This window comes from Ornithorhynchus anatinus, chromosome 21 (assembly GCF_004115215.2).
Source record: "Ornithorhynchus anatinus isolate Pmale09 chromosome 21, mOrnAna1.pri.v4, whole genome shotgun sequence".
NCBI classification, from domain to species: Eukaryota; Metazoa; Chordata; class Mammalia; order Monotremata; family Ornithorhynchidae; genus Ornithorhynchus; species Ornithorhynchus anatinus.
Genome location: NC_041748.1, coordinates 3,099,421 through 3,118,400, shown reverse-complemented (window position 1 = coordinate 3,118,400; position 18,980 = coordinate 3,099,421). Strand labels below are relative to the sequence as shown.

Here is an 18,980-nt window from a genome sequence, read left to right as displayed (position 1 = left end):
AGTCAACCCCCACCCTGGTTATCACCCGCTTATTAATAATATTTTATTGTATCATGTTACTATATTACTGCTTTCGCATGTTATTGTTACTTGTTCTCAGTGCTATCACCTACCTCTCTGGCCTCACCATGTCCTTCCACTCCCCCTCCTCCCCCCTGCCCCTCGCAATCCTCTCCTTCCCCTTCCGCTCTCTCGCCCAGCTCTTTCCCGCTCTTTCCTCTACCTCCTCCCCCCCGCCTCCCCCCCTCAGAACCCCACTTTACCAGCACCACCCCTCTTCCCCCTCCCCCTACACTCCCCCCAACCAAACCCCCTCCTCCCACCTTCCCCCCTACCTTCTTCCCCACCCACGCCCCATCCCAGTCCTCCTGTCCCACCGCCACCCCTCTTCCCCCTCTTCCCGTCCAGGGCCCCACCACCTCATTCCCATCCAAACCCTCCCCTCCCTCGGCTCTCCCCCCCGCGCACCCACAGCTACTTTCAAGTGTGGCCTCTGGAATCCCCACTCCATTACAGGTAAACTACCTTTCATCCTTGACCTTTTCCTTTCCCACTCTCTCCTCCTCCTCGCCCTTACGGAGACCTGGCTCACTCCTAAAGACACGGTCGCCTCCGCCGATCTCTCCGGCGGAGGCCTCTCCTTCTGCCACTCTCCCAGACTCACCCCCCTTCCTTCTCCTTCCCCTCCTTTGAAGCCCATATTATTCCCCTCTACCATCCCCTCCAGATACTTGTAGCCGTCATCTACCGCCCTCCTGGTCCCACCAGCGACTTCTTCAACCACCTTGACCCCTTTCTCCCCTTCCTTCTTTCCTTCTCTCTGCCCACTCTGAAGATTCTCTCCTGGACCCCCTCCAATCTGGCTTCCGTCCCCTCCACTCTACCGAGACTGCTCTCTCAAAGGTCACCCATGACCTCCTTCTTGCCAAATCCAATGGCTCCTACTCTATCCTAATCCTCCTTGACCTTTCAGTTGCCTTTGACACTGCTGACCATCCCCTTCTCCTCCACACCTTATCGTACCTCGGCTTCACAGACTCCATCCTCTCCCGGTTCTCCTCTTATGTCTCTGGCCGTTCATTCTCGGTCTCCTTCGCAGGCTCCTCCTCCTCCTCTCATCGTCTAACTGTTGGGGTTCCTAAGGGGTCAGTTCTTGGCCCTCTTCTGTTCTCCATCTACACTCAGTCCCTTGGTGAACTCATTTGCTCTCACGGCTTCAACTATCATCTCTATGCAGATGACGCACAGATCTGCATCTCTGCCCCTGTCCTCTCCCCCTCCCTTCAGGCTCATATCTCCTCCTGCCTCCAAGACGTCTCTACCTGGATGTCTGCCCGCCACCTAAAACTCAACATCTCCAAAACTGAGCTCCTCATCTTCCCTCCCAAGCCCCGTCCTCTTCCTGACTTCCCTATCACTGTGGATGGTACGACCATCCTTACCGTCTCTCAAGCCCGCAACCTCGGTGTCATCTTTGACTCGGCTCTCTCACTCACCCCGCACATCCAATCCGTCACCAAAACCTGCCGGTCTCACCTTTATTCCGCCCTTTCCTCCCGACCCAAACGGCTATCTTACCGGTACAGGCTCTCATAATATCCCGGCTAGATTACTGTGTCAGCCTTCTCTCTGATCTCCCTTCCTCCCATCTCTCCCTGCTCCAGTCTATTCTTCATTCTGCTGCCCGGCTCATCTTCCTGCAGAAACGCTCTGGGCCTGTCACTCCCCTTCTTAAAAACCTCCGGTGGTTGCCTATCAACCGCCGCACGAAACCAAAACTTCTCACTCTGGGCTTCGAGGCTGTCCATCACCTTGCACCCTCCTACCTCTCCTCCCTTCTCTCTTTCCACCGCCCACCCCGCAGGCTCCGCTCCTCCGCCGCTCACCTCCTCACCGTCCCCCGTTCTCGCCTATCCCGCCGTCGACCCCCGGGCCACGCCTTCCCGCGGTCCCGGAACGCCCTCCCTCCTCACCTCCACCAAACTCACTCTCTTCCCCTCTTCAAAGCCCTACTTAGAGCTCACCTCCTCCAAAAGGCCTTCCCAGACTGAGCTTCCCCTTTCCCTCTGCTCCCCCTCTACTCCCCCCTTCACTTCCGCTCAGGTAAACCCTCTTTTCCCCCTTTTCCCTCTGCTCCTTCCCCTCTCCCTTCCCCTCCCCTCAGCACTGTGCTCGTCCGCTCAATTATATATATTTTTATTACCCTATTTATTTTGTTAATGAGATGTGCATCACCTTGATTCTATTTATTGCTATTGTTTTAATGAGATGTTCATCCCTTTGATTCTTTTTACTGCTATTGTTTTTGTTTGTCTGTCTCCCCCGATTAGACTGTAAGCCCATCAGTGGGCAGGGACTGTCTCTATCTGTTGCCGATTTGTACATTCCAAGCGCTTAGTACAGTGCTCTGCACATAGTAAGCACTCAATAAATACTATTGAATGAATGAATGAATGAAAAACCAAATGCCCAGAGGTCATGGATTGAAGTGCTTAACAGAAGGGAGAGGGAAGCAGGGAAGAGAAGGCTTAATCGGGGAAGGCTTCTTGGAGGAGGTGTGACTTCGATAAAACGATGAAGGTGGGGAGAGTGGAGGTCTGACGAACATGGAGGGGGAGGGAGTTCCACAGGACATGGGTGCTGGAAGAGCAAAGTATGTAGCCTGGGCTGTAGTAGATCAGGGAGGTGAGGTATTAGGATGAGCTGGTTGAAGGCTTTAAAGCCGACAGCGAGGACTTTCTGTTTGATGTGGAGATGGAGGGGCAATTACCGGAGGCTCTTGAGGAGTGGGGTGAAACGGACTGAACGTTTTTGTAGCAAAACGATCCGGGCAGGAGAGAGAAGTACGGACTGGTGTGGGGTGAGACGGGAGGCCGGGAGGCCAGCGAGGAGGCCGACGTGGCAGTCGAGACGGGAAAGGAGAAGGGCTTAGATCAATGTAGTAGATGTTTGGATGAACACAAAACGAGAAGCAGCGTGGCTCAGTGGAAAGAGCCCAGGCTTGGGACTCAGAGGTCATGGGTTCGAATCCCCACTCTGCCACTTGTCAGCTGTGTGACTGGGGGCAAGTAACTAAACTTCTCTGTGCCTCAGTTCCCTCATCTATAAAATGGGGATGAAGACTGTGAGCCTCATGTGGGACAACCTGGTTACCCTGTATGTACCCCAGCGCTTAGTACAGTGCCTTGTACATAGTAAGTGCTTAACAAATAATAATAACACAGTGAACGGCACACAGTGCTTAATAAATACTATAATCATAAGAAGCAGCATGGCGAAGCGGCTACAGCCCGGGCCTGGGAGTCAGAAGGTCTTGGGTTCTAATCCCAGCTCCGCCACGCGGCTGCTGTGTGACCTTGGACAAGTCACTTCACTTCTCTGGGCCTCGGTGACCTCATCTGGAAAATGGGGATCGGTACGGTGAGCCCCACAGGGGGACAGGGACTATGTCCAACCCGATTGGCTTGTACAGTGCTTAGTACGGTGCCCGGCCCATAGTAAGCGCTTAACAAATACCATAATCATAATTATTATTAATATTAATGCTTCTATTACAGCTATTTTGGCTACTACTGGAGTTCCTCTTCTGAGGCCCAGGACCACCCGCACCAAAGGGCAGCCTGTTGTAGGGATGCTGGTGTGGGAGGAAGAGTGGGAGGGCCCCAGCAGGGCTCGCTGGGTTACCAGGGGAGCGGGTTTTTCTGGGGGGGGGCTCTCTGTGCACTTCAGGGGGTCCGGGAGAGGGGGTGAATCCGGAGGCCCCGGACTGCGATGAAACCTCCCCAAATCCCCTCACCGACAACCATCCGCCAAACCGCCACTCAGAGGACCCAGTGACCCCGGGGTGGGGAGTCCTCGGAGGCGGAGCGGGGCCGGGGGCCACCGGCCCAGGAGGCGAGAGAAGAAGGGGTCCAGCCAGAAATGGAGGAAATGCTTTTATTGACAACCACTCCCAAGGTGGGTTCGGCCCACCTGCGGCCCCCAGAAGGACGGGATGATCGGCGGGTCCTGGGGCCTGGTCGGTCCATCGGAGAGAGGGGGTCCCCAGGGTCGGGCGCGGGGCCGGAGGGCCGAGGGGGCTGGTCTCAGACCTCCTCCGTGTCCTTCCTGTCCGCTCTGTCCCCAGGGCCCCCCTCTTGGTCCTGGGCCTCACACACTGCCTTGCAGCTGTCCAGCTTCACGAAGTTATTTGGGTTGCCCTTGCAGCCTCCGTAGAAGAACTTAGTGCACCGGCGGGTGACGGCGTTGTAGAAAAAGCGGGGGATTTTGGCCTGGCAGGGCCCCTCGACGGGGGGAAGGAAGCATTGGTCTGCAGGAGGGAGGGGGCAGAGTTGAAGGGCCCGCCCCACCCCGGGCTCCTCCGCCCGCCTCTCCGACTGTCCCTTCGTTCCCCTGGGCCTTGGTTTCCATCGCCCGTCAGATGGACCTCACCTCTCAGGGGCGCACCTGGAGGGTTTCCAGGTCTCTACCGGGCTCGGCTTAGGGGAGGGCGAGTCGAGCCGAGGCCTACCCAGTCCATTCCTAGATTGGGCAGCGGCCAGCCAAGCGGAAGGCCGTCTGCTACCAGCCCAAACTCCCCCGTGCTGGGCGGCGGCGGCGGCACCGGGGAGAGTCGAGGGCGGAGAGCGGGGTTTACCGCGCCGAAGGCGGTGAGGGTAAACCGCTTCCGGATCTCTACCGAGAAAATCCTACGGCTCCGCTACCGCAGCGGCAGCGGATGGAGAGCGGGGCCTTCTGGAGAAATGCGGCCCTGGTGTCTCTACGGGTCGGAAACGACTCGACGGCACAGGACGAGACAAGAAAACGGACCTGTTCTCCCTCCTACTTGGGCCGCGAGCCCTGAGGAAACGTGTCTGACCCGTTATCTCCTGTCGACTCGGCCTCTCAGCCTGTGGCGAGCGCCAAATAACCACCACTATTATCGTCGTTTCACTTCTCTGGGCCTCAGTTACCTCGTCCTGACAGATGAGAGCGTGAGCCCCACGTGGGACGGGGACTGTGTCCAACCTGATGAGCTCGTATCTACCCCAGCGCTTAGAACGGTGCTCGGCACACACTACGCCCTTAACTTGAAGCAGCGTGGCTTAGAGCCCTGGGAGTCAGAGGCCGTGGGTCCTGATCCCGGCCCTGCCACTCGGCTGCTGTGGGACCTCGGGCAAGTCGCTTAACATCTCTGGGCCTGGGCGAGCTCATCTGTAAAATGGCGATTAAGACCGTGAGCCCCACGTGGGACAACCCGCTTACCTTGTATCTTCCCCAGAGCTTAGAACAGTGCTTGGCACCCAGTAAGCGCTTCACAAGAACCTTAATTATTATTATTTGTTGATAATCATTATTCATTATCGAGCTCATCGACCCAATTACTTCTCCCCATCCAGCCGGTCGCCTCCCCCCCCCCCCAGAGTGTCCAGCTGGCCTGACCACCCCCCACCCCAGCCCACCCCGTTCTCTGGGCCCTTTCCTTGGGCTCCTGCCCCATCCATTAGACTGGCAATTTCTTGAGGGGAACTACTGGACTTTAGACATCCGTTGTACTTTCCCAAGTGCTCTGCACAAGGTGGCCACTTAAATCCAGTAGGTGATGGGTCCTCACCCTCACCCCCGCCTGCCACTTCCCTCCTCCCCGACCTCCCGCTCCCGCCGGCCGGCCCCCCGGGGCTCACCCAGCCTCTGACAGCTGCGCAGACACTTGGCCTTGGTTAGGAAGTTATTCTGGTTCCCTTGGCAGCCGCTGTACATGAACCTCTCGCAGCGCTTGGTGGCCACGTTGTAAAAGAAGCGTGGCTTCCACATGTTGCAATTCCCGATGACGAAGGGCAGGGTGCAGAATGGGGGGGTTGGAGGGGTCAGGCCGCCGGAGAGGACCTGAGTTAGGGGGGGCGGGCGGGCCCCGGAAAGGGGGAAGGGCCCCGGGGGCTGGGGCGGTGGGACGGCGGGCTCCATCTGGGGCCAGATGCGGGGCAGGACGGGAAGGCCCTCCGGCTCCACGCACTTTAGGCCACAGCGGCGGTAACAGCACCTCTTCAGGTCCAGGCAGTCGTCGTCGCTCCGGCACTGGTCCGGCTCGGGTCGGACGCAGCGGATGGCCGCCGCCTGGGGCGGGCAGCGGCCGGGGCGACCTGAGGAAGGGACAAGTCCAGCCTCTGCGCCTGAGGCTGCTGGGGGACCCTCCAGGAGAGGCCCCAGGCAACAGGGAGGCCCTGACTCCTCTCCCTTGGGGAGGGCGGGGGCTTCCCCGGTGTCCCCCCCCCAGGCCAGGGGAGGGTGAGGGGCCCCAGGAGAGGAAGCTCAGGCCCAGGGTTCCTGGGGCCCGACGCCCGCTGGGGTCCTGGGGCAGGGAAAATGCAGCTACACCAGGGCATCGCCTCAGTGAAGGCACACCTCCTCCAAGAGGCCTTCCCAGAGAAGCAGCGAGGCTCAGTGGCAAGAGCCCGGGCTTGGGAGTCAGAGGGCACGGGTTCGAATCCCGGCTCCGCCGCTTGTCGGCCGGGTGGCTTCGGGCCAGTCATCTAACCTCTCTGGGCCTCAGTTACCTCCACCGTAGAATGGGGATGGAGACGGGGAGGCCCGTGTGGGACAACCTGGCGACCTGGTGCCTACCCCGGCGCGTAGAACAGCGCGTGGCACCTAGTAAGCGCTTCAAAAATACCATTATTATTAATGAGCCCTCCTTTCCCCTTCTCCCTCTCCCATCTGCGTCACCGACTCGCTCCCTTTATTCTCTCCCCCTCCCAGCCCCACGCCGCTTATGTCCACGTCGGTCGTTTCTTTTTTCAGGAATGCCCGTCTCCCCCTCTAGACCCTAAGCTCGTTGCGGGCAGGGAACGTGTCTGTTTATCGCTATGCCGTACTCTCCCAAGTGCTTAGTAGAGTGCTCTGCACACAGTAAGCACCCGACAAATACGACGGGATGCATGAATGACCTCTGCTTCTAGCCATCGGGCGGGGGCTGGTGGAGCGGACGTTCCGCGCTCGACCGGAAGCTCCTTGTGGGGCAGGGATAATGTCTAACAATTCCACCGGCCTCGCCCCAGCGCTTAAGACAGCGTAAGCGCTCCATCACGAGCCCCGGCCGGGCGGGTACCTAGGATGGGCACCATGCAACGAAGGTGACAGGCAGAATAGCAGCATTTCTGATTGAAAGGGCAGTGGCTGTCGCTGAGACAGAGGGGTTGTCCAGGCTGAGGGCAGCTGCGGACGTCCAGCGGGCAGACCCCGGGCTTGCCTGCCAAAAAGGGAAAGGGGGTCGGGGGCCGCGCAGGGCAAGGGGAGGGTCGGAGGGCCGGGTGATTATCATTCCTGATTACGGTACCCATGACCGTACTTCGTAAAAGTGGCCCCAGGGTCACGAAAGCCAGGGGCGGTGGGAAGGAAAGAACACGTGCCTGGGAGTCAGAGGCCCCGGGTTCTAATCCCGGATCCGCCGCCCTCCTGCTACGTGACCTTGGGGAAGTCGCTTCGCTTCTCTGAGCCTCAGTTCCCTCAGCTGCAAAATGGGGATTCGATACCTGGTCTCCCTCCTACTCACGCTGTCTCCAGCGGGACCCGATCACCTTATCAAATACCATCATCGTCATTATTGTTATTATTATTCTGACGGGTCTCGTGGGGGACCTGACGACCTCAGACCCTCCCCGGACTCAGCACAGTGCTTGGCTCACGGTAAGGTCTTCTCAAATACTGTTTTCCTTATTATTGTGATTATCACCGCGAAGCAGCGAGCCTTAGTGGAAAGAGCCCGGGCTGGGGAGTCAGAGGACACTTAACAAATGTCATCATTATTATTATTTGTGAAGCAGCACGGCTCAATGGGAAGAGCCCGGGCTTGGGAGTCACAAGTTCCGGGTTCTAATCCCGGCTCCGCCGCCCATCTGCTGTGTGATCTCGGGCAAGTCGCTTCACTTCTCTGGGCCTCGGTGACCTCATCTGGAAAATGATGTCGGTATTTGTTAAGCGCTTACTATGTGCCGAGCACTGTTCTAAGCGCTGGGGTAGACACAGGGGAATCAGGTTGTCCCACGTGGGGCTCACGGTCTTAATCCCCATTTTACAGATGAGGTAACTGAGGCACTGAGAAGTTAAGTGACTGGCCCAAAGTCACACAGCTGACAAGTGGCCGGGCCGGGATGGGGGATGAAGACCATGAGCCTCATTTGGGACAACTGGATTACCCTGTATCTCCCCCAGCGCTTAGAACAGTGCTCGGCACATAGTAAGCTTAACAAATGCCAACATTGTCATCATTATTATTAAAATGGGGATGAAGAATACGAGCCCCACGTGGGCCAACCTGATGACCTTGAATCCAACCCCAGCGCTTAGAAGAGTGCCTGGCCCAGAGTAAGTGCTTAACAGATAGCATCATTATTATTCCCCGCTTCTAGACTTCTAGACTGTGAGCCCGTTGTTGGGCAGGGATCGTCTCCATCTGTTGCTCTGCACAGAGTAAGCGCTCAAGAAATACGACCGAATGAATGAATGACAACCTGATGACCTCGTATCTCCCCCAGCGCTCGGAACAGTGGCCGGCATATAGCAAGCGCTTAACAGATATCATTATCAATAAGCAGGGGAGGTTCCGAGGACAGAGCAAGAGAAGAACGGGGGGAGGGAAGGGTGGGCGGCGGAGAGGGGCAGAGTGCCGTGGGTTGGGGGGTCTCAGCCGGGGAGGCAGAGACGGGAGGAGGGAGAGGAGGCCGGGACGCCCCCGGGGGAGGAACCCAGGCGCCCCCCGGCGGAGGGGCCATCACTCTCTGAACACTGGGAACTTGCAGATGAGCCCACAGCCGTTGCTACAGCATTTCGTGCTGCCTTTACAGTCGTGGTCGGATCGACACCGCAGCATGCAATTCCCAGCCGTGCCCAGGGGCACCTCCGGGCAGGCCCCGGGCTTACCTGCAGCTGAGAGACCGGTTAGGCGACCCGTTCCCCGACCACCCCCCGGGCCCGGACGTCCCCAGACCTCTCCGGCTGGGCCGGACCCCACCCTCGGAGCCCCGAAGAGCGTACCTGCGCCGTCCCCGGGCGCACCTAAGATGCTGGGACCCGTAACGAGGACTGGCAACTTCGGCACCTTTGCGGGCTCCAGCGGGTCATCTTCTGCGGGAAAGCCCGGGAGGGAAGGGCTGGGGTCAATCTGGGGACCCTCCTGGAGCCCCTCAAAGGGGCTGCGTGTCGGGGCTGGGCCAGGGGAGGGGCCTGCTGGGACCCTGGAGGTTCATTCACTCATTCCACCGTATTTACGGAGCTCTTACTGCGCGCAGGGCACGGTACTAGGCATTTGGGAGAGCACGACGGAACAATAAACAGACTCATTCCCTGCCCACAACGAGCTTAGGGGCTAGAGGGGGAGAGGGCCACCAATATAAATCAATACATGACAGACACCGACGTAAGCGGTGCGGGGCTGGGACGGGGGATGAATAAAAGGGGCAAGTCGGGGCGACGCAGAAGGGAGGGGGAGAAGAGGAAAGGGGGGCTTGGCCGGGGAAGGCCTCTCGGAGGAGGTGGTGGCCTTCAAGAAGGCTTTGAAAGCGGGGACAGTCATCGTCCGGGCGGTTTGAGGCGGGAGGGCGGACCAGGCCGGAGGCGGGACGTGGGCGACGTAGATGAGATGGTGGCCCAGGGAGAAGGTTGGCATTAGAGGAGCGGCGCGTGCGGGCCGTGTTGGAGAAGGAGAGAAGCGAGGGGAGGGCGGAGGGGGCGAGGCAGTCGAGTGCCTTAAAGCCAACGGGGAGGAGTTTCTGTTTGAGGGGGTGGTGGGTCGGCGACCGTTGGAGATTCTTGAGGATTTGGGAGACGTGTCCCGAACGTTCCTGTAGCATAACGACTCGGACAGGAGAGTGAAGTCTGGACGGGACTGGGGAGAGGCGGGAGGTCGGCGAGGAGGCCGAGCGCTTGTAATGACGTGGTCGCGGTTTGGATGGAGAGGCGGAGGAGGGTCTTAGCCCCAGCAGGCAGCCCCTCCCTGAGCCCCCCCAGACTGACAACCTCTTCACCCAGAGCCCCCCCGACAGCCACCCAGTCGGTCGGCCGGCCCACACGGACAGGTCCTCCCCCGGCCAGCCCCTGGGAGGGCCCCTCACCCGGCTTTCTGCTGCAGGCCCACAGGCAGGCCTCCTTGGTCTCGAAGTTGTTGCCGTTCCCGTGGCAGCCGCCGAAGATGAAGCGCTCGCACCTCTGGGATCCGGGGTTGTAGAAGAAGCGCAGGACGAAGGCTAAGCAGGGCCCGGGCCAGCGGGGCAGCAGGCACACTCCTTGGGGTACGCCAACGGGGGTGGGGCGGGGGGTGGGGGGCGCTGGTCAGGGCGAGGGGGTCACGCCGCAACAGCAGGGGGCGCTATACCCCGCCCGGCCACGTGCCAGCAGGGGGCGCCCCACCGCCGCTGCCCCGAGGCAGCCGGGGGCGCTACACTGCAGCCACTTGGCAGCAGGGGGCGCTGTACCGCGCTCAGCCCCCGGACCGTAGGGGGCGCTATACCGCGCTCAGCCCCCGGACAATAGGGGGCGCTATACGGCACTCGGCCCTAGGGTGGCAGGGGGCGCTATAGCGCACTCAGCCCCGCGGCACCAGGGGGCGCTATACCGCGCTCAGCCCCGCTCCAGGGAGCTCTTCAGCGGTCTCAGTCCTTTGACGGCAGGGGGCGCTATACCGCCCTCAGCCCTTTGACAGCAGGGGGCGCCACAGGAGGCTCAGCCCCTGGGCAAAAGGGAGTACCAGCCCGAGGTCAGCGCGGGGTCAAGGCCCTCCACCTCCACCCCGACGGCCCCCTCTCTCTCTTCTTACTCCCCGGGGTCCTCTCCTCCCCAGGACTCCTCCTAATGTCCCCCTCCCTCCACCCCGTGTCCCTGTCCACGCCCCCGGGGCTTCGTCTGTTCCCTCTCCACCTTCCTGGACCCTTCCCCACCCCCCTCCAGACCCTGTCCGCCCCCTCCCCCCCTTCCCCGCTCCCCGTCCTCGGACCACCCCCGGGCTGCCACCCTCCCCAGGCCCCTGTCCGCCCCGGTCTCCATGTTCCCCCTCCCCACCTCCCTGGGCCCTATCTGCCCCCTCTCAGTCCCCTCCGCAGCCCCCCTTCTGCCCCCGGCTCCCCTGGCTCCCCCTGCCCGTTGTGGGGCGGGGATCGTCTCTCCCTTTCGCCGAATTGTACATTCCCGGCGCTTAGTACAAGGCGCCGCACCCCGTAAGCGCTCACTAAATACGATGGACCGAATGCCCTGGCGCCCTCTGGCGGACAACCCCTGGCGGTGCAGTCTCCTCGGCGTTAGGCTCGCCCTCCAGGCGCCCCCTGGCGGTCTCTCCGCGGAGGTGCGGTGTGGCGCCCCCCTAGCGGTCCCTCCCCCGCGGTGCACGCTCCCTCCCGGCGCCCCCTGGCTGAGGTGCAGTGTGGCGCCCCCTGGCGGTCCCTCCCTCCTCCTCCCCCGTCCGGCGGCGCGGTGTGGCACCCCCTGGCGGTCTCCCCCCGGCGGTGCGTTTCCCCCACCACCGGCGCCCCCTGGCGGTCCCTCCCCGGCGGGGCGGCGGGGCGCCCCCTGGCGGTCTCCCCGCGGCGGGGCGGGGCGGTGTGGCGCCCCCTGGCGGTCCCTCCCCGGCGGTGCGCTCTCCCTCCCCGGCGCCCCCTGGCGGTCTCCCCGCCGCGGAGCGTTTGCCCCCCACCCCGGCCGCCCCCACCGGCGCCCCCTGGCGGTCCCTCCCTCCTCCCCCGCCCCCGCCCCGGCCGGCCGGCCGGTCTCACCCCACACGGGGCTGCGGCACCTCCGGGCGCAGCCGTCGGTGCAGCACTTCTTCTTGGCGGGGCAGTCGAGGTCGGTGCGGCAGCTGGTGAGGCAGGGGCCCCGCGCTCGGCCGGACAGAGCCGGGCAGGCCCCGGGCTTCTCTGCAACGCGGACAGAGCGGGGCGCCCGCACCCCGAGCCCTGGGCAGGGGACCCCCCGCACCCCGCCACCGGCCCGGGGGCGAGGAGAGGGTGGGATGGGGCAGGGCCCGCCCGGGGGGGGAGGGCGCAACCGAGGGGCAAGGCGGGGCAGGGGGGTAGGGTAGGCCGGGGGGACGGGGCAGGGGGGCGGGGGACGGGGGAGCAGGGCAGGGCCAGGGCCTGGGGCAGGGCCAGGGACCGGGGCGGGGTCGGGGGCACGGCTGGAGGCCGGGGCAGGGCAGGACAAAACCAAGGGTCAAGGCAGGGCGGGGCAGGGTAGGCCAGGGGGCAGGGGGACAAGGCAGAGCAGCTCAGGGGACGGGGACAGGGAACTGGTGACAAGGCAGGGCCCGGCCAGAGGGCAGGGCAGGGGCAGGCCAGGGCCAGGGGCAGGGCCCAGCCAGGGCGAAGGGCAGGGCAAGTGGCGGGGCAGGGCGGGGTGGGGGGGATAGGGTAGGCTGGGAGGCAGGGCAGGGGCAGGGCAGGGCCTGGCCAGGGGGCAGGACAGGGCGAATGGCAGGGCCGGGGGGTAGGGTAGGGTAGGGTAGGGTAGGGTAGGGTAGGGTAGGCCGGGGGGCAGGGCAGGAGCAGGGGGGAGCAGGACAGGGCCTGGCCGGGGGGCAGGGCCGGGGGCAGACCGGGGGTCAGGGCAGGGCCTGGCCAAGGGGCAGGGCGGGGCAGGGAGGTAGGGGAGGCCGGGGGGCGGGGGGGCAGGGGGACGAGGCAGAGCAGGTCGGCGGTGGGGGGGGTGGGGGGCAGGGGAGTGTGGCAAGGCAGGGCCTGGCCAGGGGGCAGGACGGGGCAGGGCCTTACCCTGGGCGGGCTCCAGGCAGACCCACCCGCAGCCGTTGCTGCAGCACTTGCCGGCCCCGGGGCAGTCCTCGTCCTTCAGGCAGAGCACCGTGCACTGGGCGAACTGGTCCCCGGAGGCCAGCGGGCAAACGCCCCGCTTGGCTGCGGGACGCCCGGACCGCCGAGCGGGTCAGGATCCCCCCCGGCCGGGCCCGGCCCGTCCGCCCAGACCCCCGCCAGGGACCACCGCGGCCGGGCCCGGGCCTCGCGGGACCCGGCCCCCCGCCCCGGCCCCGCCACTCGTTTGCCGTGTGACCCCGGATCGGTCACTTCCCTCCGCTGGGCCTCGGTGACCTCGCGAAAGGCGAGCGGCGAGAAGCGGGGCGGCCCAGAGGAAAGACCCCGGGCCCGGGAGTCAGAGGACCCGGGTTCTCCTCCCGGCGGCGCCCCGTGGCTGCTGGGTGACCGTGGGTGAGTCGCTTCCCTTCTCTGGGCCTCGGTTCCCTCCCTGCCGAATGGGGACGCGATCCCCGGTCTCCCTCCTACTTGGACCGTAGCCCCACGTGGCGCCTGATGATGTGGCGTCTCCCCCAGTGCTTGGCACAGAGTAAGCACTTAACGAGTGCCGCGTCGGTTATCACGATGACCGTGACCGTCCCGACGGCCCCAGCCCCAGCGGCGATGGCCAGGAGAGGGTGGCTCAGAGGAGATTCATTTATCGTACTTTCCAAGCGTTTAGTCCAGTGCTCTGCACACAGTAAGCGCTCAGTAAATACCGTTGAATGAATGAATGAATTTATCCCCGGGGGGGACAGGTCAAGGCGACCCAGGAGTACGGCCTAGTGGATAGAGCACGGGCCCGGGAGCCGGAAGGTCGTGGGTTCTAACCCCGGCTCCGCCGTGCATCTACCGTGTGGCCTCCGGCAGGGCGCCTCGCTCCTCCGAGCCTCGGTTCCCTCGTCTGTGAAACGGGGACGAAGCCCGTGAGCCGATCCGACCCAATCCGCCTGGACCCAACCCAACGCTTAGCACGGTGCCTATCGAGTACCGCAGTAATCATTATCATTACTTTCCCAAGTGCTTAGTCGAGGGGCCTGCACAGAGTAAGCGCTCAATAAATACGACCGAATGAATAGATCCTAGATAGTAGCATTCATTCAGTCGTATTTATTGAGCGCTTACTGTGTGCAGAGCACCGTACTAAGCGTTCGTTGAAGCTCCCACCGTGTGCCCAGCGCCGAACCAAGGGACGGGAAAGAACTCACCCGGGGCCGGGGGCGCGGGGGGTCGGGTTTTGGGGGACAGGAGAGCCCCCCGACAGGGCTGTGGGGGGGCAGTTGGCCAGGGAGGGCTTCCGGCTGGACTGAGCTACGAGATTCCTGGCTCCGTCGAACAGTCGTCATCATTATTAACAATAATAATAATAATACTCGTAGCATTAATTGAGCCCCTACTCTGTGCCGAGCACCGGGGAATGCTCAAGATGGACAGATCGAACACAGTCCCTGTCCCACCTGGGGCTCACAATCTCAGGGAGAAGGAGAGAAAGAAGCGGCGCGGCGGCGAGAGGCCGGGTCTGGGAGCCAGAGGTCGTGGGTTCTGATCCCGGCTCCGCCGCCTGGCTGCTGCGTGACTCCGGGCAGGTCGCTTCACCTCTCTGGGCCTCAGTTCCCTCATCCGTAAAGTGGGGGCGAAGACCGGGAGCCCCGCGTGGGGCAACCCGACGACCTTGTATCTCCCCCAGCGCTTAGAACGGTGCTGGGCATATAGTAAGCGCTCTACGGGTACGATTATTATTATTTCATTACGATTATTATTAGAACCTCCCTGACTCCCGGCCCTTTGCCCTTCCCATTAGACCACGTGGCTTCTTCTTCGAAAAGAAGGGTGCCGTTTTTCGGAGCGGATTGGCCAGCGATGTTAGAGGCTAAACTCCCGGAGTCCTCCAGTCCACGAGCAGTCGAGATCCTCTCGGCCTTATCTGCTTCACCCCCAGCTCTGTCCAGGAAGCCCAGCCCTCTGACCTTTTTAATTGTTATCATCGTCTCTGTTAAGCGCTTACTACGTGCCAGTCACCGTACAGAGCACGGGGGTAGATGCCAAACAACTCGGGTGGGACGCGGCCTAAATAGGAGGGAGTAGGATTTGATCCCCCTTTGACGGAGGGGGAAACTGAGGTCCAGAGACGGTCAGGACCTTGTCCAAGATCATAAGGCAGACAAGTGGCAGAACTGGGATTGGAACCCAGGTCCGGGCTCTTTCCATTAGGCCAGGCCACTTCTCAATCGACTGATGGATTGGTTAATTGTCCTTATGGCTCCCCCAGTTAAAGATCCCCGGGGTTCCCTGTATATTTTGGGGGGTATCTGTAAAGCACTCGCCATGTGCCAGACGCTGTACTAAACGCTGGGGTAGACGGAAGCTCATCGGGTTGGACACAGTCCCCGTCCCACGAGGGACTCGCGGTCTTAATCCCCGTTTTCCAGATGAGGTAACGAGGCCCAGAGGAGCCAAGTAATAATAATAATAATATTAATAATGGTTAAGCGCCCACTGCTCTAAGCGTGGGGCTCCCGGTCTCCGTCCCCGTTTGACAGACGGGGCAGCCGAGGCCCAGAGAAGCGACTCGTGCGGAGTCGCCCCGCTGATCAGCGGCCGCGTCGGGATCAGGACCCACGACCTCCGAGGCCCCGGCCCGGGCTCTCTCCGCCGGGCCGCGCCGCTTCTCGGTTGACTGCCCAAATTAAGCCTGCCGGACATGGTGGGGCCCTGGGCCCGCCCCGTAATTCCCCCCCCACCTCCTCCCTCTCAGGGAGAACGTGGGGCTACGAACCGTGGGGCTCCTGGGCCGGTGAGAAGCTCGGGCCAGAAGGAGGGGTGCCCGGGCCATTGTGAGCGGAGAACAATAGGAGAACCTTATCAGATGGGCACGGGGAGGTGGCGGACACCAGGGCAGGGGGAAGCCGAGGGGACCCGCCTTCGGAGCGGGCACGGATCACCACCCGCGGCTAGTCGGGGCCCCCGGACTCCTTCGAGTCCGACCTCGGGCGAGCGCGGGCGGACGGGGGGAGAGAGGGACCGGGGCGCGGGGCCCCCCGGAATCTGCCTAGAAAGTCTGCCAGGGCTCGGCGAAGCATTAGTATTTATCGAGGGCCTGCGGTGGGGGCCGAACACCGGGCTGAGCGCTCGGGAGAGGACCGTGAAGCCAGGATGATGAGGACGATGGTATTGGTTAAGCGCTTACTATGGGCCAAGCCCCCTTCTCAGCACTGGGGAGAAGCCAGGTCATCGTTGTCTCTCTCTCTTGCCGAACTGTCCGTTCCAAGCGGTTAGTACGGTGCTCCGCCCATAGTAAGCGCTCAATAAATACGATTGAATGAATGAATCGGGTTGTCCCGGTTGGGGCTCCCAGTCTTCATCCCCGTTTGACAGATGACGGGGAACCGAGGCCCGGAGAAGTCACTCGCCCAAAGAGCTGATCAGCGGCGGAGCGGGGATTAGAACCCACGACCCCGGAGTCCCGAGCCACTGGGCCCCGCTGCGTCGTCACGTTAGGAGACGTGATGGCCGCCCTCGAGGAGTTTACAAACAGAAAAAGAGCCGGCGGGGCGGGGGGCTTCCGTGGTCTTTTGAGGGAGCACGAAAAAGAAGCAGGGCATCCCAGTGGAAAGACCGTGGGCCTGGGAGCCGGAGGACCTGGGTTCGAATTTCAGCTCCGTCCTATCGGCGCCGTCATCGATCTGATGACGTCACTTCTCCGCGACTCAGTTTCCTCATCTGCAAAAGAGGGGTTCGACCCCTGCTCTCCTCCTACTTGGACCAAGAGCCCCATGCGGGACCCGTTTTTCTCCTAATAATAACAGCAACGATATCTGTCGAGCGCTTACTATGTGCCAGGCGCCGCAGTTTTCCGGACGGGGCCACTGAGGCCCAGAGAATTGAAGTGACTTTCCCGAGGTGATGATAACACTAATACGATGGTGCTCGTTAAGCGCCTACTACGTGTCAAGCTCTGTTCTAAGCGCCGGGGGAGATACGAGCTAGGTCGGACCCGATCCCTGTCCCACGTGGGGCTCACAACCTCTTTCCCCGTTGTCCAGCCGGGGTGACTGAGGCCCAGAGAGTGAAGCGACCTGCCCAAGGTCGCACAGCAGGCACGGGGCGGAGCCGGGATTAGAACCCGGGTCCTTCTGACCCTGGGGCCCGGGCTCTAAGTCGCTTCACGTCTCTGGGCCTCAGTTCCCTCATCTGGAAAATGGGGATTGAGAACCGGGAGTCCCGCGTGGGACGACCTGACGACCTCGTATCTGCCCCGGCGCCGGGCACGTAGTGAGCGCTTAAGGAATCCCGTCGGCGTTATTATTATTGGGACGATCCGCTAGGCCAAGCTGCTTCTTGCTTGGCACACGGTAAGCGCTTAACAATCGTTATTATTATTATTCTTGATGGATGGACTGTGCGGTTGGATCCTCGCCCCCCGGGATCTTACCGTCACCCGGCGGGGGGGACCCCCTCGCCGCGGCCCCCTGACCTCGGGGGGTCTCGGCTGGAAATGGCCGTCCAGGATGTATCCTCCCCACCTCTAGCCCTGTCCCCGCTGGGGAATCTCAGATCCCCAAGAGCAGAACGGGCAGAGCTGCGATGCCCACCGGCCCCCGACTCACCGGTGACATCGTGCCCCTCCAGGGAGGGCACCGCAGCGCAGAGGAGCAGCAGGGAGAGGCCGGCGGGCTGCATGGCACTGCCCCGGCTCCGGCCGGAGGCCGCACTTATACCTTCCGGGGTGGAGGAGGAGGGAGGGTGGGGCCGGTGGGCCCGCAGGCCCCGGTGGGGGGGGCCCAGAGGAAATGTCCCAGCCCTCAGGACCCTCCCCCGACCTCGGGGGGACCGGCGGGCCCCGGCCCGCCCGGGCCCGAGCCCCAGCTGGGAGCGAGGCGGGGGGACGGGAATCGGGTTGCGGGCGGTGGGGCGAGGCTCGGGGGTCTCTGAGGCGGAGAGACGTGGGTCCCCGAGTCGGGGGAGGCGGGGAGGAGGGTGGACCCAGGACCGGGCCTGCCACTCCCCCCGACGGGGGAGCCCCGGACGCCGCCACGTCAGCCCCGGGAGCGGGTCGGCGCCACCCGGCCGGGAGGCACGGGTCGTTCCCGAGGAGATCGAGGGCCTCTCGCCCTGCCACCCTCCCTTCCTGTTCTGTCCCACGGTCAGCCCCTGGGGGTGCCGGGGCGAGACGGGGAGGGGGCTCTTAGGGCGCCTTCGGACTCCCGCCCTAGAGGCCTGCCCCCCGGCCCCCTCTGGGCCCCCCACCCGGCCCCCTCAGGGGGCGCCCCGACCCGGAGCGGCCGGCTCCTCCTCGTGAGCGGAGGGACGGGCCTTTCCGGGGTGAGGCCGGGGCCGGCCACCATTCTGGACGGTTCGGAGCGGCCATCGGAACGGGAGTTTCGGGTGAACGCGCCCGGGCTCAGAGCCGTGGGTTGGGGGGGACCGTCGGCCCCCTCGGGGCGGCCACTGGCCACGGCCCCCTGGCCGCGCCCCCGGCCCCCGGCGGCCGAGGCGCCGATCCGCTCCCGGCCTCGTCAGCGGGACCGGGCCTCGCCGGCCGCGCCCGTGTCCTAACGCTTTCCCGCTCGCAGCCCTGGGCTCCCGGGCACTTGAGCTCTCGGGGGGGGGGCTTCGTGGGGGGGGGTCCCTCTGGACGCCCCGGTCCCAGTGTCTTCCTCGACCGCCGGGCTCGGGGGAGGGCAGTCGGAACGGCCGAGGGGAAAGAGCCCGGGGCCTGGGAGTGGGAAGGACCCGGCTTCTAATCCCAGCTCCGGCACTTGTCCGCCGGAGTCGCGAGTCACTTCACTTCTCCGGGCCTCGGCTCCCGCGTCTGGAACATGGGAATTGAGAACGTGAGCCCCCTGTGGGACCGGGACCGTGTCCGACCCGATTATCTTCCGTCTACCCCAGTGCTTAGAACAGTGCCTGACGCCGAGAAGGCGCTTGACAGACACCCCAATTCTTATCATTAAAGGGCCTTTGCCTTTGACCTTCACGATTGTCCTTGTCTGGAGTTTCCTTGCCTTCGGGCTCTCGATTCTGGGAAAATCCGCTCCCCCCTCTAGGCTGGAAACCTGTTTTTTCGGTTGTTTCTTTGTTTTTTAAGCGCTCACTAAACACCAGGCACCATCCTAGACGCTGGGGTGGATACAAGTAAATCGGATCGTACGCTGTCCCGGTCTCCCGTGGGGCTAACGGTGTCCATCCCCATTTTACGGATGAGGGAAACCGAGC

At 63.0% G+C, this 18,980-nt stretch overlaps 2 protein-coding genes across 2 annotated transcripts; both read right to left on the bottom strand.

Annotated features, from left to right (window-relative positions):
- Window positions 1-3,922: 3,922 nt before the first annotated feature.
- On the bottom strand, window positions 3,923-7,316 carry LOC120638012 (papilin-like). Its single transcript, XM_039910072.1, has 4 exons — window positions 7,313-7,316; window positions 7,085-7,225; window positions 5,664-6,230; window positions 3,923-4,309 (listed from the first exon to the last, which is right to left on the bottom strand). Exons 1-4 carry the CDS (start codon window positions 7,314-7,316, stop codon window positions 4,086-4,088), a joined length of 936 nt encoding a protein of 311 aa, XP_039766006.1. The 3' UTR covers window positions 3,923-4,085.
- A 1,430-nt stretch (window positions 7,317-8,746) lies between these two features.
- Window positions 8,747-17,502, bottom strand: LOC114806190 (WAP four-disulfide core domain protein 3-like). The gene is made up of 8 exons (XM_039910071.1): window positions 17,372-17,502; window positions 12,729-12,869; window positions 11,736-11,876; window positions 10,653-10,699; window positions 10,346-10,526; window positions 10,086-10,304; window positions 9,010-9,099; window positions 8,747-8,895 (listed from the first exon to the last, which is right to left on the bottom strand). The coding sequence occupies exons 1-8, from the start codon at window positions 17,442-17,444 to the stop codon at window positions 8,747-8,749; spliced, it is 1,041 nt and encodes a 346-aa protein (XP_039766005.1). The 5' UTR covers window positions 17,445-17,502.
- Window positions 17,503-18,980: the final 1,478 nt, after the last annotated feature.

Bases quoted from the DNA above. Each gene is read 5' to 3' on its own strand.
- LOC120638012 (XM_039910072.1), bottom strand. The intron at 6,231-7,084 runs GTACCCGCCCGG...ACACCGGGGAAG, and splicing joins TTGCATGGTGCCCATCCTAG to CCCCCGCCCTCCCCAAGGGA. The intron at 4,310-5,663 runs GTGAGCCCCGGG...TCCCTCCTGCAG, and splicing joins GCGCAGCTGTCAGAGGCTGG to ACCAATGCTTCCTTCCCCCC.
- LOC114806190 (XM_039910071.1), bottom strand. From the start codon at position 17,444: ATGCAGCCCGCCGGCCTCTCCCTGCTGCTCCTCTGCGCTGCGGTGCCC. The intron at 10,305-10,345 runs GTATAGCGCCCC...CCCCCTCGCCCT, and splicing joins CTGGCACGTGGCCGGGCGGG to GACCAGCGCCCCCCACCCCC. The intron at 9,100-10,085 runs GTGAGGGGCCCT...GCTTTCCCGCAG, and splicing joins GGCCTGCAGCAGAAAGCCGG to AAGATGACCCGCTGGAGCCC.